At 34.9% G+C, this 16,069-nt stretch overlaps 1 protein-coding gene across 6 annotated transcripts in view; it reads left to right on the top strand.

Moving 5' to 3' along the window:
• The first annotated feature begins 400 nt into the window (after positions 1-400).
• The window catches only part of LOC131159303 (pentatricopeptide repeat-containing protein At1g22960, mitochondrial), a 36,051-nt gene continuing 20,382 nt past the window's right edge, over positions 401-16,069 (top strand). For 2 of the 6 annotated variants that reach the window (XM_058114072.1, XM_058114071.1), the window contains exons 1-5: positions 401-2,814; positions 2,913-3,083; positions 7,620-7,735; positions 11,542-11,658; positions 14,506-14,966. In XM_058114072.1, the coding sequence (XP_057970055.1) occupies positions 451-2,685 (2,235 nt within the window). In that variant the 5' untranslated portion in view covers positions 401-450 and the 3' untranslated portion in view covers positions 2,686-2,814; positions 2,913-3,083; positions 7,620-7,735; positions 11,542-11,658; positions 14,506-14,966. Of the gene's footprint in view, positions 2,815-2,912; positions 3,084-3,223; positions 3,535-7,619; positions 7,736-11,541; positions 11,659-14,505; positions 15,724-16,069 lie in introns of those variants that run through there. The other 4 variants (XM_058114075.1, XM_058114076.1, XM_058114077.1 and 1 more) reach the window with 4 other exon arrangements.

Below are 16,069 nucleotides of genomic sequence, written 5' to 3'. Positions count from 1 at the left end.
TATTTCATATGATCACTTAGTTTTGATTTTTATTTCAAAGTGTATAAAATGAATAATTTAATCTAAAAAAGTTATATCTGGATATTAAAATTTTTAACAATAGATTGCCAAAATAACTGAAAATTATAAAATTTAATTTTTAATTATTTAAAAATAGTTAAAAATTGATGATAGAAAAAAAAATTGATAATATAAATAAATGTGCTTTTATAATCTATTTTTTTTTATTGTTAAGAAAAAGAAATAGAAGACAAAGATTTCAAACCGACCCAGGTTGATGTTGTTATTATATATTGGGCCGGGCCTTGACGCTCCTATCAAACCAAGCCCAGCCCGATTCCAATGGACTCCCTCTGCCACTCTCTCCGCCTCGTTGCCCAGCAGAACTGGATTCAAAATGATGAAGCCGGAAGCAGGAAGAAGCTGCCAGAAATGACGAAGAAGAAGTAGATGATTGTTGAGCTATCCCTCGCTTTCTTTCTCATGGCCGTCTGTTTCAGCGCGGCCATCTCCATCAGAGCCTCAAAAACTTTACCCGTTGCCTTCAATCTCGCATCTCTCACTCTAAAGGTACGCCTACGCCTTCTCTTTCGCTTCTCCTCCTCAACAAGTAATCAGTATCCATATAACAACATCAACCCAACATCCTCTGAAACCCGCTTTCACCACCTCATCTTCAAAGCCATAGACGATAAAAAAATTAATTGCCGGGTTGCCCATCAACTCCGGGCGGTACTTCTGGACCCGGACTTGTTCATTCGTCTCTTGAATTCGGTACGGGACACTCCACGAATCGCTTTTAGGTTCTTTCAGTGGGCGGAGAGACAGCCGGATTACAATCGGTCGGAGTACGTGTTCTGTGTGGTTTTGGAATTACTTGCCGAGAATAATTTAATGCAGTCGGCGTTGTCGGTGATGGAAAGAGTAGTTAGTGCGAATTTGCATGCAATTGTGGATGTTTTGGTTGATGGGTATCTGAATTCGAAGGTCTCGACTAAACTTCTTGATGTTTTATTATGGGTGTATACGAAAGGTTCCATGGTTGAACAATGTTTGTTGACTTTTGATAAGATGGTACGAAATGGGTTATTGCCTGATGTGAAAAATTGTAATAGAATCCTTAGGATACTTAGAGATAGAGACCTTGTCAGTAGAGCTAGAGAAGTTTACAGAAAAATGGATGAGTGTGGGATTGAGCCAACCATTGTTACCTATAATACTTTGTTAGATTCATTTTGTAAAGAAGGGGAAGTGCAGAGGGCATTAGACCTTCTACTGGAGATGCAAAGGAGAGGATATGCCCCCAACGATGTTACTTATAATGTGTTGGTTAATGGGTTGTCCAAGAAAGGAGAATTAGAGCAGGCCAAAGGACTAATTGGGGAAATGTTGAACTCGGGATTGAAGGTTTCAACATACACATATAATCCTTTGATTCGTGGATATTTTGAGAAGGGAATGGTTGAAGAGGCTTTAGGACTTGCAGAAGAAATGGTAAATAGAGGAGCTTATCCCACTGTGGCAACTTACAATACCTTTATGTATGGTTTTTGCATGTCAGGGAAAATGGATGATGCTAGACAACAGTTTTATGAGATGTTGAAGAAGAATTTAGCACCAAATATTTTTTCGTACAACATTCTAATCCATGGGTATTGTAGGTCGGGGAACTTAAGGGAGGCTTTCCAGTTGTTTGATGAGCTAAGTTGTCAGAATCTTGTTCCCACTGTTGTTACCTATAATACCCTCATTGATGGTATTTGTAGACTGGGGGACTTGGGTGATGCTAGGCTGCTCAAAGGTGAAATGATCAACCGAGGAATTCTCCCTGATGTTTTTACTTATACTATTCTAGTAAATGGGTCTTGCAAGATGGGAAACTTAACAATGGCTAAGGAATTCTTTGATGAAATGTTGCGTGAAGGGTTGGAGCCTGATCGCGTCGCTTACACAAGTAGAATAGTGGGTGAACTGAAGCTTGGTGACCCATCAATGGCATTTAGCCTTCAAGAAGAAATGTTAGCTATGGGTTTCCCACCTGATGTGATAACCTATAATGTTTTTGTAGATGGGCTTAGTAAATTGGGAAATTTGGGAGATGCGTGTGAGTTGTTACGGAAGATGGTTCATGATGGTCTCATTCCGGATCATGTAACATATACTAGCATCATTCATGCTCACTTGGAATGTGGGCATTTCAGGAAAGCTGTGGAGGTCTTCTACGAGATGACGAGTAAAGGCTTATCCCCTTCTGTAGTGACTTACACAGTATTGATTCATGCATATGCAAGTAAAGAGAGGCTAGCATCGGCATTTATCCATTTCTCAGAGATGCAGGAGAAGGGTGTGCTGCCAAATGTGATTACTTACAATGCTATGATAAATGGTCTTTGCAAAGTGAGGAAAATTGATCAGGCTTACAAATTTTTTGCTGAGATGGAAGATAAAGGAATAGTTCCTAATAAGTTCAGCTACACTATTTTAATCAATGCGAATTGCAACATGGGTAATTGGCATGAAGCTTTAAGGTTGTATAAACTAATGTTAGATAGAAATATTCAACCTGATTGTTGTACACACAGTGCGCTTTTGAAGCAACTAGGTAGGGACTACAAACTGCGTGCTGTCCAGTGCCTTGAGGATCTAATTTTGGGTAATAAAGAAACTGCCGGAGCAGAGACTTGATAAACCCTCTAATGATATTTTTATCTTCTAAAATTTGACGGGGGCATGCTTATTGTTAAAGAAACAATGTCATCCAACTTCAAAGTCACTCCAGTGGTCACTTATTCAAATTCTCGGATAAGTGAGCAAGTAAGTATATTTTCCTAGTGTTTTTTAACAGTTAATTTGCTCCAGAATTCATTATATGTTTTGTTGGCCTTGATATATTGCCTTATTGCCCACTGCAGGTGAATTTTCAGGCTGAGCTTCTAATTTGTGACTTTGATAGTTTGGAAGGTCAACAATCTGATATGGCAGCAGAGCCTTGGCACTGCATGATAAGTTTTTTACTGGTAAAGAAGTACATGGATTGGAGCAGTTATTTGTTGTTTTCGAAGCCACATTTTGCTGCAAGACAGGTAAATAAGGGAAATCTGTTACTCCTTCAAATATGCTTTTTGGGAAAAACTAATTTGCACATTCTTTCCCTTGTGAAATGTTCTAATATTCTTCAATTGATCCATGTTTTCTTTTAATTTAATCTCCATTGTTTATTCAGATTTAGGTTCTCTTTTTGCCATTAATCTCTATCTCATTGGATCACAATTATCCTGAACCCTACTCTATCGCCTTGTATGCAATCTCTCTCTCTTTAAATCTGCAATAACGGAGAGGGAAACTGTCCTTTAAATGATGGTATCAGTGACTTTGATGATTAACTATTGTGCAATGCCATTGTGGCAGCAATTTAAGGCTTCAAAGGCCTTTATGGCTCTTGCTCTCAAGCCAGAAAACAAGCTGTTCTTCTTGGCAAGCCACATCTGGTAGTGCTTCAGGATCTCTCGTGTCAAGTGTCTCCATTCTTGGAAGGTAAGGGTGCTGCAAATCAAATTAGTCCCTGTATGGTTGCTGAGAAGGTTTGGGAAAAGAATAGGAAGAGAAAATTGAAGTTCTTCTGAAACACAGTGAAATACTCATCTAGGTCATTGGATAACTGCAAGTTCTTCTTTCAGCTTATTTCTAGTGAACCCCCAAAATAGTGTGAAAATAGAAGTTTTTGACATATCTTAATTATTATCATCATTATTATTATTGAACCTAAAAATTTCTCTGAACTTAGTTGAATTCTATTGTTCTAGTTGCTGTGCTTCTTGTTCTTGTTATTGCTCTCACTGCTGCTGTTATTATTTTTTATTTGTTTTGTCTACTGGAACAATGGAAACTGTTGCTTGTATATGTTCTCAGTTGGTACTCTCAGCATCATTATTGTTAACTTCTTTTCCCATTGCCTCCTTGTAAGCTGCCACTTTCTGCCACATCAGCAGACCTGATACACCAGCACATTGATGTCATGGTATAAAAATCAGAGCTTGATAGCTGTTATATGTAATGGTATGGGACGAGAATGATGCTGTATGGACTGACATTAACGGGAGTATAGAAAATCACAACATAACAGACCGTAATGTTTGTTATAGTGCCCTTACGACTCTGCCCCCAGTTAGCAGAAAAGGGTTCTTTCACCCATTTTTATTTCATTTTTCCTGCTCTTTTCTTGTCTTCGAGGCTCTCAAATTGACTTCTAAGCTATCTGAGATGATATAGTGCATCAAATACTGAATTTAGAGCTTAAAATCAATTGGAAGAATTGGGGTCTTAGAACATGGCTTTTCCTTGCTTTTTTGATTTTATTTCTTCCTGATTTAGGTTAGCTCTTGTTAGATTGCCAGTTTACCTAAAAGCTTAAGCTATTATGTTTTGGACCAACAATGTATATCAAGCTTTAACAGATCTAATCATTTTAACCTAGATATGTTATCTCTAAAGATTCAAAAGCAGCAAGGGGGTTAGATTTTGAGATCAAAATATGCTACAAAATCCGAAAGTGAGGTAAGGAAAAGAAAAAAAAAAAAATTATTGAAGCTTGTATACATGGATCCACTAAAAAGTGTAGAATTTTTTTTTTCATACTAATTATACTTCTATTAAAAAAAAAAAATTAAGGGTTTATGACTTTATTTTGTGTGTTTAAGTTTATATGAGCTTGTATGACATGGATATTGTAATGTATTGTGTTTGAGTTGTTTTAAAATTTATTTTGTTATACTATTTTTTAGGGCAAAAGACATTCACCTCCCTTGAGGTTCGGAAAAAAGACAAGAACCTCACATGAGGTTTTGAAAATCCTAGAGACGTCCCTTGAGGTTTCAAAAATGCCACAAACCTTCCCTCAAAAGACTTGTCTTTTAGTAAAATACAAGGGGAGGTTTGTGTTTTTTTGGCAAACTTCAGGGGAATTTTTGAAACCTCAGGGAAGGTCTCTAGGATTTTTGAAAACTCAGGGGAGGTCCCTGTCTTTTTGCCAAACCTCAGGGGAGGCCAGTGTCTTTTGCTGTACTTTTTATATTCAATTTTCAATTTTTCCATTTTTAAATTAATTGAGTGTTTATTTTATAAAATATAAATGTTTCGTAGCTACAAATGTACAATTTAGAGTCAGACTCTAGAGTTTAGATTACAATAAATTTAGTTTTTTACATTTGATTCATAGTTATTCAGCATGTTCTCCTAAATTTAAATTTACATTGGAATTTTTTAAAACCATTTTAATTGTTTTTAATTGTGTTTCTGTTTTCTTTAATTAACTTATATGGAAAAGAAATTTTTAATTCATTTATAAACTTACTACTTTCTACTATTACTTTGTACAATTTGCTAAACCTACATGCCTACATGTTGCATGGATAATGTAAGTCATGAAACTTGAAAGCTATGATTTACGAAAGTTATTAAACTTTATTATATAATCATAATGAATTAAATTATTAATGTTCTATATTTTGTTTTTCATTCTCGTTTTCCCCCCCTTTTGTAGCTGCAAATTATACTAAGGCTTGAAGTTGAAGATGCCTTGTAGAAGAGGGGAGGGTCAAGGTCAAGAGAGTGTTGGTGCTGGGCTTGGGGATCCACCTAGTGCGGATATTGGTTGGCACTTCGCTGAAACTCATGAGGGAAATAGGCATTATGTGAAGTGCTAATTTTGTGGTAACCAAATAAAAGAGGGTATCGCAATTTTGAAGCAACACAGCCCATGAGCAAGGGGAAGTATCTAACTGTCCAGATGTTTCATCTAAAATTGGGAAAAGTAAGATGCAACATTTAAAAAATATGAGGGCAGGAAAGAGAGAGAATCAGAAGAAAAGGGGAGGAGTTGGAAGATAGATTGCATATGAAATCCAAAGAAGAAGAAGAGATGTTTATTGGATCAGGAGATGATGGAGATCGTGAGATTATGATTGCAAGAAGGGGGACTTGGGGAATTTAGGAAACAGAAAAAGAGCTAGAAGTGGCATAGTTATGATGAAAGAGGTGGTAATGGCAATGGCGTTGGGACTAAGAAGAAAGAGGTGCTAAGGGCCTAAGCAATAACTTGGATGCTATTTGTACGTTAGGGTAGTCCATGTTCAATGACTTTTTCATTTTATATTAATAATTAGTAGCTGATGTGTGAATGATTGGGACAATGCGGTTGAATGGTGGATATGTTATGGTAGTTGTAGTTGTGCACAAACTAGGGCATTGCTATTAAAGTATTAAGCTAAACAACTTCAGCTTCGAACTGCGAGCACAAATAGAGTACTTTTAGCCTTGTTCGCACAGGGACAAGGAACAGATTGAAGTATGCAAGATTGCAGAAGTTAGTTGAAGATGAGGCATGATGATGATCCATTAGCTCCATGGCAGGAAGAAGGGTGGCACCTTTGTTAGATGGATAAGATAAATTGGTTGGAGATTAATGATGATGATATTACTCTTCATGCTACTCAAACTCAACAACAACCTCATCCTTAAGCTACACAAATTGAAGAAAGTTTTAGTTCATCTGCAACTCACAGTGATGATGACAGTGGTGCTTTGACTTCTCCTAGTAGTAATGATGATAGTCCTGAAGTTGTGCTAGTGGTGGTTTCGGTGAGGGTGAGCAAGTTGAGTCAAGTCATGCTTTTGGAGGAGATTATGGATTAGTATCTCTATTGAGTGACTTTGATATTGGTGATTTGCCTTTGCCTCTAGGCTTTCCTCATTCTTCCTAATCTAGGCATGGCCGCAGGGTAATGGTGGGGCAAGTGGTAATGGTCAACAAAAAAGACTTGAACATGGAGCATGTAAGGACTCCCACAGCGTTAGGCAAAGTTTTGCAGATTTTGCATTTGGGTTTGTCTGGAGTTGGTGGAGGAATTGTCAGGTATTTCTTTTGAGGGGTTTGGAAGAAGGAAGGAGAGAGCTGCACTTTGGGATTGCAGCTTTGTGCGGATTATGGCTGGAGTGTAATGCATGGATTTTCTCAGGGAGAAAATTGAATTAGCAACTGGTTTAGGGGAAGGTTCATTGCCTGGCCTCTTTATGGTATGTTGGCTTGGGTTGCTTCAAGGGAGTCAGTTTTTCAGGGGTTTGGCAAGAATGGAGGAGTTTTTTGCTCTGATTTTTCAGTTTTTTGTTTTATTAGTTTACTTTTTCTGGATTATTCCAGAATTTTGAAGGGAGAAGTCTTTTCCTCCTTTGTGTAAATTCTTCTCTTATCTCTGAAATCCTCTTTTTTTTTTTTTTTCTGTTATAAAAAAGAAAAAGAAGAATCACATAAGCCATAGCCCATATTGGTCATATCAACATCCTCCACATCCATAATATTATACTTTACAAGCACCACCCCCACACTATTATCCACCCAATTATCGATGCTATTCTATTCCTATGCCAATTTATGCTTACCCTACTACCTTGCCTATTATCCACCACCACCAGCTACAATGCCATGGAGGATAAGCCAAGCCAATAATTAATTCTTCCCGGAGCTCAATTTCAGTATTCTTCCTCTTATTCTTTGCTGCCACCATAATATTGGGAGCAAGCTAAAGATGATCCTAATATGGGTTCCTTTTATTACATATTTGTAGGAGTTGGAGGTGGCCCTGGTAGTAGATTTCATATTCGAAGTGATGAGAGAAATGCAAGTTATGAGGATCCTCCTCCACACCATTTTGTACGGTGATGACTTGGGCGTTGGACTTGGGTACAGTGAAACATGCTTTATTTTTATATATTTTTTAAAATATATTTTTTTGTGATTGTACCACAATTTATCTGCTACTTGTGGTTTATGTTGACATGCTTGTGTATTTATGGGACTATTTATGAAATATGAAGCATGCTCCAAAATATGAAGTTATTAATTATGAACAAACTTGTTATGATGTTTATTTTTCATTATATTTATGATTGCTTGCCTTTATGATCAAATATATTTGTGAAAGCTAATCAATAGCTTTTATCACCAATAGCAACTTTAAAACTAAATCAACATTCAATGGTTGCAATATGTGTTGCATGTTTTGTTGATTAAATTTACTAAAATTCATTTAAAACATTAGTATTTAAGGTGTTGGAGTCAAAACTTGTGAATATGCATGTTCTCTACAAGTTTGATAATGCAAAAAAAAAATACAATTGCAATTACCGTCAACATTATGTAACAGTCGTGATGGCGATGACTGTTACACCAACACGGTTGTCATATGCTGGCCATTACTATTATTTTAAATTTGATCCAAACAAGAACAGCCGCTAAGCTTGCCTGACTTAGATCTAGATTCCAATTTCACTTCCATTCATCTTTCCACTTTCAGATTTTTTAAAAATAAATTCTGAAATTTGAAACCCTCAAACAACAATTGCGTCTTAAGTCCTGCTAGGTAGTGTTGGATAGATGAATATTCTTCCGCCATGCCGCATGATCTAGGGCAATGCCCTCCTCTTCTAATGTCACTAACACAAACGAGCTCATTCCTTATTAGTGCATTATTTGGTGTACGTTGCAAGTGTCCAAACCATCTTGACTGCCCTTTCCTTGTCTTCAAAGATACCATGCCTAACTTATGACAAATATGTTCATGCCTTAATTAATTTTTTTAGAGTTATACCACTCATCTAATTTAGCAATCTCATTTCAACAACTTCTATCAACATTCTAATCCATATAGCATAGTTGGTCTCAAGAGTATTCTATAATCACTCAACACACCCAAAAAGCACTTCTCTATATTATCCAACCTTCTTTAACTCTACAGGTATTACATCTTCATTTTTTCCTTCAGCTTGCATAATAGATTCAAAGTATCAAAATTTGGTGCTAATAATATCTTGACCATCAAATTTATTCTTTTCACCAATATTCCTCTTAAATGGCTAAAATTACATTTTGCCCATTCTATCTTAGTTCTATATATCTTAAAAACGTCTATATTCTGAAGCTGCTCTTTGAGTTCTAACTAATATTCTACTCCACCTCTAGTTTTGTCAATCAAGACCCTTGATATACACCTATTGGTGATTTGAAATTCTATAGACTCTCCACCTATCGTCCCAACACTTGTCATTGTTGAGTACTCCATCACACATATCCTTAATGACATCTATATAACTACTATGTAATCCCTTTTTCCTATAACTCACCATAGCACTTCTCTAGGTACCTTATGCTTTCTCTAGTTCAATAAAAGTGGTTTGCAAGTCCCTTTTTTTTTCCCTTTTTAATAGATATATAATTTCTATAGGTGATGGCCTATGACAAGGATATGCTCATCAGTCGAGATCTTCTAGAATATTCCCTTTACTAGAAATGTTGCTGATTGGGAACTACATGCTCTCTCTGGCTTTTACAGCCGTCTCTACAATTTCTGGTACCAAAACAATCCCCATGAACCAAAATGGGCTTTGGATAGAAATGGTGTCTTCAATGTCAGATCTTTCTAAAGCACTCTCCAATGGGAACAAATTGCACAACACCCTTGGATTCACTTCTGGAAGACAGCAGCTGCTACAGAGGTTGCCTTTGTTGCCTAGGGGGCAATACATGGAAGAAATTTTAACCTTGGACTACTTGTTGAAAAAAGGCTGACTGCTAGGTGTTTTCTTTGTATGGCTGACACAGAATCAATCAACCACATCCTTCTCCATTGCCCTTGGACTAAAAACCTGTAGAACATGACTCTGTCTTTGACTGAAATCACTGGGTTACTACTACCAATTCTATGGGTGGGGAGCTTTGGGCATGGAAAGGCATTAGAGCCACCAAGGCTTTGAATCTCATTCCTCTTCTCATCTTTTGGTGTGCTTGGAAAGAAAGGAAGAGGAGAGCCTTCAAAGATTTAATTACTCCACTGCAGATTTGCGAAGAGCAGGGGTTGTTGACGTTTCCAGTTGGCACATGCCCACTGTGGTTGATTTTTTGTACCCTGGGTTGGCATCCCCTTGATGCGCATTTAATAGTTCTTTTTTATTGATCTTAAAAAGAAAAAAAAAAGCCTAATCTAGCCAAACCACCAAAGCAAATGCACCCTTAATGTTTTTGGGTTTACTTAGATAACTATTGAGATTAGGCAATACAATAAGAGATAACTATATCCTCTTTCTAAAATCTCTCAACTCCTATTTCAAATTTTGAATCTAATGTCTTTAATGATTAATATATGTGGTGCTCCCCAGGCCCTTAGGAACAAACTGTCTTCTACTAAGTTTTAAAAAATAAGAATATAACCAAAATATCCTACACAAGACGTTTACAATATTCTTTTACCCGTTTCTGTTAATTAAATAATAAAATCCAAGCCCTTCACATGACCTCAAAACTATGTTTTTCTTATACTTCTCATTTTGGCAATCTTTTATACTTCTAAATTTTTTTCTTAAACACGCTAAAGTATTTTCTTTTTATTTCTATTAATTACAGACATTGAATCAACAATTTCACGGTTACAGAGCATTTCTGAGATATTGGGAAATAAATCCAAATAAGAATAAAAATAAGTTTTATAGATCTAACTAAGGTTATTTATTATATATAATCAAATTTGTATTTTAATAAACAAATGTAAGACTATAGTTTTTAATTTAAATATTTATGGTTTTTCCTAAAATAAATAAGTCATCAAGTTACAATAAAATGTGAGAAACATATAAAACATTGGAAGCTGTAAAATTTTTTTAGTAAATATATGTCCCCTCTCATTGTGTAGCCCAAGCCCAGGATGCCTCGTATAGACTAAATTGCTAAAAAGAAGCCTTCCGCCCCCTTTCACAAAAACCTTGTTCTGCCGCTGCAAGTGAAGCCATGCATGTGCTTGAAGACATTTAAAGTACTTAGAAAATTCCTATTGTTGCGTTTCTCATTCTCGAAATATCAATGTGTTTATCGATGTCAATTCTCAATTGTGTTTTGTTCTTTCTTTAGTCCTACCAAAGGAACATGATTTCTAGCATCAATCAAGTATAGACTTTTAAAGAGAATTAAGTTCATTGCTTGTTTTTTATCATTCAATACTTTTCAAGACTCGAGGTCAAATTTTTCCAAATGGAGGAGATCTTATGTAGTACAAGAAGTCGGACAATAGATAGACCCTTGTCAGAGGCTGATTGGAAAGAATTGGATTAAGGAATTACTGGGTCATTAGCCCAATGATTTTGACAGTAGTTAATTAGGATTATGTCTATGTGGGTGGTTGTTTTAAATTTATTTGTTCTAAGGTTTTTTATTTAATCACTGAGGATTTTCTTGTAATTTTATTTATTTTAGTGTTTTTAACATTTGTTAGTTGGCTGTTTTTCTGTAGGTGAGTTTGAGAATTTGAAATTTAGGAATTGATGTGTTTTCCCCCTTATATCTTTTTCTTCTGTTTCTCTTTCTTTGTGCCAATATATCTTCTTCTTCCCCCTTTTCGTTGTTTTTTTTCTCCCTTTTTAATGTGATGTTTAGCTCAATGAGCCTTCCATTTCAATTGGTGTTTTTTGATTTTTTTTTTTTTTGGAATGATGATGCAACAGAATGAGTTTGAGACCTTTAAGCGAAGAAGTGTGCTGAAACTGTGGAAAGACATTTATTAGTGTTGACTTCTATGATAGCATCTGAGGATGGATGGACCCTGCTTAGTGCTGGAAGAGGTAAGGCATAATTCATGTTGTCCCGCTTTATCAATTATCTTCCTTGGAAATGTGATTCTTTCATTGTCATTTTTATCACATGCATTATTACCAAAAAAAAATGTTTCATCTAGTGCAGAAGGGTCCCTTGCCATTGGGCGTCTGGGGAGTGCATCATGTATGCACTCTTTTTCTGTGATTTGAACTTTGACTTTTATGAGTTTAGACATAACACCCTTACTATTGAGTCGAGGCTCACCCTTAATGATGAAGAGTGATTGATATAAGGTATAAATTATAAATATATTTGTTTCCAAGAACTATTTCAAGTTTGCTAATATAACATAGGTAAGAAAGTGATTATTTGTTGTAAAGTTTACTAAATACCAAATAAATTGCAATTTCTACTTTTATAATGCTTTTGCTAGTTGATACTGAACTGGAAGGGCGACGAATTTTAACAGGATTCTAATTTGGTTTAATTTTTTTATATATATTTTTTATTTTATGAAATTGAGGTTAAATGCTATGAAATTTGCACTATAGTTACCAAAGTTTGAAAAATTTGTACATAATGGTCACATAGGTGATTACAAATTAGTATCAGTGACTTTTAAGATTGGTAAAAGGCAATAATGAAAAAGCCCCCTGATTCAGAGTTGTATTGACTGATATGGTCCATTATGGACCACTACAGACCGCTACAGACCGTTAAATGATGCTTATTAGACTGGTTATGAATGCATGCTTTTTATTCCCTTGTTTGGATTTTTTTTTTTTGCTTCTTTTCGTATATTAAAGTTTAGAAACTTACTTTTAAGTTGGTTTATTTGAGTTAGAAATTTCTTAAAATTTTCATTTTTAGGTTTTTTTACCTTAGTATTTAGTATGTATTTCTTCAATAACTAGAATTCAAAATTTCAAATAGACCTGGCTTTTTCTCTCACTAATTTAGCATATGTATTTACATATTATAAGTTCATTTTTCTTACAGCTAAGTTGGATACGAAACACATATTGCTATGCATTTATTTTCTTGTTTGAAATATGAGCATTCTATATATTTTTTGTTGCATTTACAGTTTCTTCTTTTAAATTTCATTTATAATCAATAAAGTAGTGAAAGTAGCAAATACATGCTTCTTCTCAGCATTCTTGCCAATAACAACTAAAGAAACCAAGATAACATGAAAATCACACTCAGCAAGACCTTCTAGGCCTTAGACATAATCTGGGATCTTTATGATTGGAAGATTTTACAATCATGTACTTTTAAAGTAAATTAGGGATTTGGTATTCTAGAGATTATTTCCTTATAGAATTTGGTACTATTTCCTAGAGGTTGTTTCTGCATTTAGTATTAGGAGAAAACTTGTATAAAGGCTTGATGTGTAACCATGAGAAGGCAGATCAAATATTGAGAATTAATCCTTTAATTGAGTCTTGCTTGATTTTCCCTTTCTCCTAATTTTTCCCATTTAGTTACCTACTATGTTCTTTTGGCTTTCTCTTGATTTTCTATTATTTTTTCAGATTCTCTATTGCTAATCAGTCATGCATCACATATGATACTAATAATTTATGTTATATTTAGGTTGATTAAAATTTACTAAAAATCATTTAAAGCACTAACATGTAGGATTATGGGATAAAAACATGCGAATATATGTGTTTTTGAGAAGTTTGCTGATGCAAAAAAAAGAATTCATGGATGTTGTGTCCATTTCCCATTACCATCATGCTGACCGCCACCTTTTTTCTTTTCTTTTTTCATTTCAAACGATGGTACTTATCAAAAAGGGTTCAATTAATTGTTTCTCAGACCCCAGATTAATTGTTGATGATAAATTTTGTTTTGGAGACTAACTGTGATTTGATTTATTATTTTTTAATAACAATTAATAGGAAATCTAACTCTTGTTTGGTTTTAAAACACCCTAAAATATTGATGAAAAGTGGAGTATTCCAAACTATTCCTATTAATTATTATTAAAAAATAATATATCAAATCACAGTTAGTACCCAAAACAAAATTTATCATCAACAATTAATCTGTGGTCTAAGAAACAATTAAATTGAATCCTTTTTGATAAGTTCCATTGTTCAAAAAAAAAAGGTGGCAGTTATTGCAGTGAAGAAAGGTGCCTATACCCTTTACCATATAGCCTCTTGATATTTTTATTGTGTTAGAAGTTTGTAATCAATTTTTTTTTTTTAGATGAAGATCGTAGTTTCTAAGCTTAGTTAACTAGTGAGCTTGATTTTTATTCTGGTTTGTATATTTTTTTCTTCATGACCATAATAAATAAGTGTAGTTGTATTTAAACCATTTAATTTTTTAAACTAAAAACTAAAAGTCTTATTTAGATGATTTCTTAATTAGTTTAAATGTTTTGGGAAAAAGCAAATTTATAATGCATTGTCATAGTTAAGTTTACAAACTTAAATATGAGTAGTTGAGGTTATCTGTAGGAATATATAACAATAGTGAGTTACATATATTTTAATTTCAAATTCTAGAACAATCAAATATGTGTTTTACCTAAATTTAGAAGAAAATGTTTAATTTGTTCACATGATTAAAAGATATTTTAAGTAAATTGATAATATCTTGTTCTAACTACACTTTTTTTGGTTTGATATTTAATTGTAATATAGTTTCTCAATGATAATTAAAATAAAGAATCCTAAGACTCCAATTAAACCGAACTCTTCTTTGTAGCCTCCTTTATCAAACTTGCAACGAAGTTATAGTACAATTTTGTTGAATGATGTGACTTAAATTTGCAATATGGTGAATCAAAGCAGTCAAAAATATGAATAACTGTTCTCAGTGTTATAATATTTACTTTGACATCTCCTTTATAGGTAAATGGCTTTGGAGGTACCCTCTGGAAACTGAATCCCTATGGCATAAGGTGATTAAGAGTAAGTGCGGGATCAAATGGAATTGGCAGGAGAATAGGGCAGTGGCATCATCTCTCACACAGTCACACGTGTACCTGGAAATTTGTCTCACAAGTAGCCAGTCAATTCTTTCCAGTTGGTTCAATGTTGGTAATGGCAAAAAAGTTTGTTTATAGGAAGATGTGTGGGCGGGAGAGACTTCATTGGAGCTGAAGGTTCCTCATTTTTTAAGCTTTCATCACTTCATAATGCTCCCATCATCTCCCTTATTTCTTCAGAGGAGGGCTCTTCTTCTTGGGATTTCCATTTCTTCAAGAATCTCAATGACAGAGGGTCAAGAAGCTCACTATCCTTATTTCCTGGTTGGACCAGCACATTCCCTCTTCTGGCGAGGATGAGAATGTGGGAGGGGGATTCTTCAGGTATCTTTACTTTCAAATCTTTCCTATATCTCACCTTCTTAAAACCCACATCCCCAATCTTTTTCTTTGGAACTGCTTGATTTGGAGGGCTAAGGTGGGGATGGTTCGGGCTTTTGTCTATACTGTGATTTTGGAAAGGATTAGCACACATGATGTGCTTCAGAGGAGGACACCATATAAGGCTCTTAGTCTTGACATGTGCTTCATGTGTTGTGAAAGCAACGATTCAAATGCCCATTTCTTATGCATTGCAAGGTGGCATTGCAGCTCTGGAATGGCCCTTTTTTCATTGGCAGGGGAAGAGTGGGTGGCTCCAGGGAAAGGGGAGAGACTTGCTTTTGGTTAATTTCAGGGGTTTTGAAAAGAACAGAAATGGCAGAGCTCTGTTGTGTGTAACTGTTTTTGCTATCCTTTGGACCTTGTTGATAGAGAGGAGCTCTAGTATTTTTAAAGGTTAATCAATTTGCTCATGGCTTTTGTAGGATAGAGCAATTTTCCTAGCCTCCTTGCGGGTGCACTCTTTGGGATATTTTGGGGGCTTATCACTGTGCAACCTCATTAGAGATTGGGAGGCAGTGCTTTTGTAATTTTATTTTGTTTTTTTATTTAATATTGTTTTTTGTTTTCCTGTTCTTTTATTTCCTTACTATATTATAGTTTTCTTGTGCTATCATAGTTTGTTGGGGAGGACTCCTTGTCCTCTAAATCATGTACTCTGATTCTCAGGTTTAATAATATTGTCTTCTTCTATTAACTATCTGCACCATGACTAATGTACGCAAGACTCATCAGTAGATTCAGTAGTTTTGAAACATAATTCATGCATATTTCTGACAATTATTTAAATAGATAAAATCTTATATCATGACGACTACTTTTTGTTTGTTTAATGGTCAATTAGTGGGTCACTTTTGGTTTCAGACAAATTTGAACTTCGTTACTTAAGGAGTGTTTCTAGGTTTTTAATGTTTTATTCTTGATATTTATGTTTCATAAATTAGGTTTGTTATTCATCTAAATGAGAAGTTGTATTTCTTATTATGTTGGTTAATTGGTTTCATGTGTTATCTGTAATTTTTACTGAATTCTTGATACTTTATATA

This window comes from Malania oleifera, chromosome 7 (assembly GCF_029873635.1).
Source record: "Malania oleifera isolate guangnan ecotype guangnan chromosome 7, ASM2987363v1, whole genome shotgun sequence".
NCBI lineage: Eukaryota > Viridiplantae > Streptophyta > Magnoliopsida > Santalales > Ximeniaceae > Malania > Malania oleifera.
The sequence above is the reverse complement of the archived record's forward strand: the minus strand, read 5'-3'. Positions and strand labels throughout refer to the sequence as shown.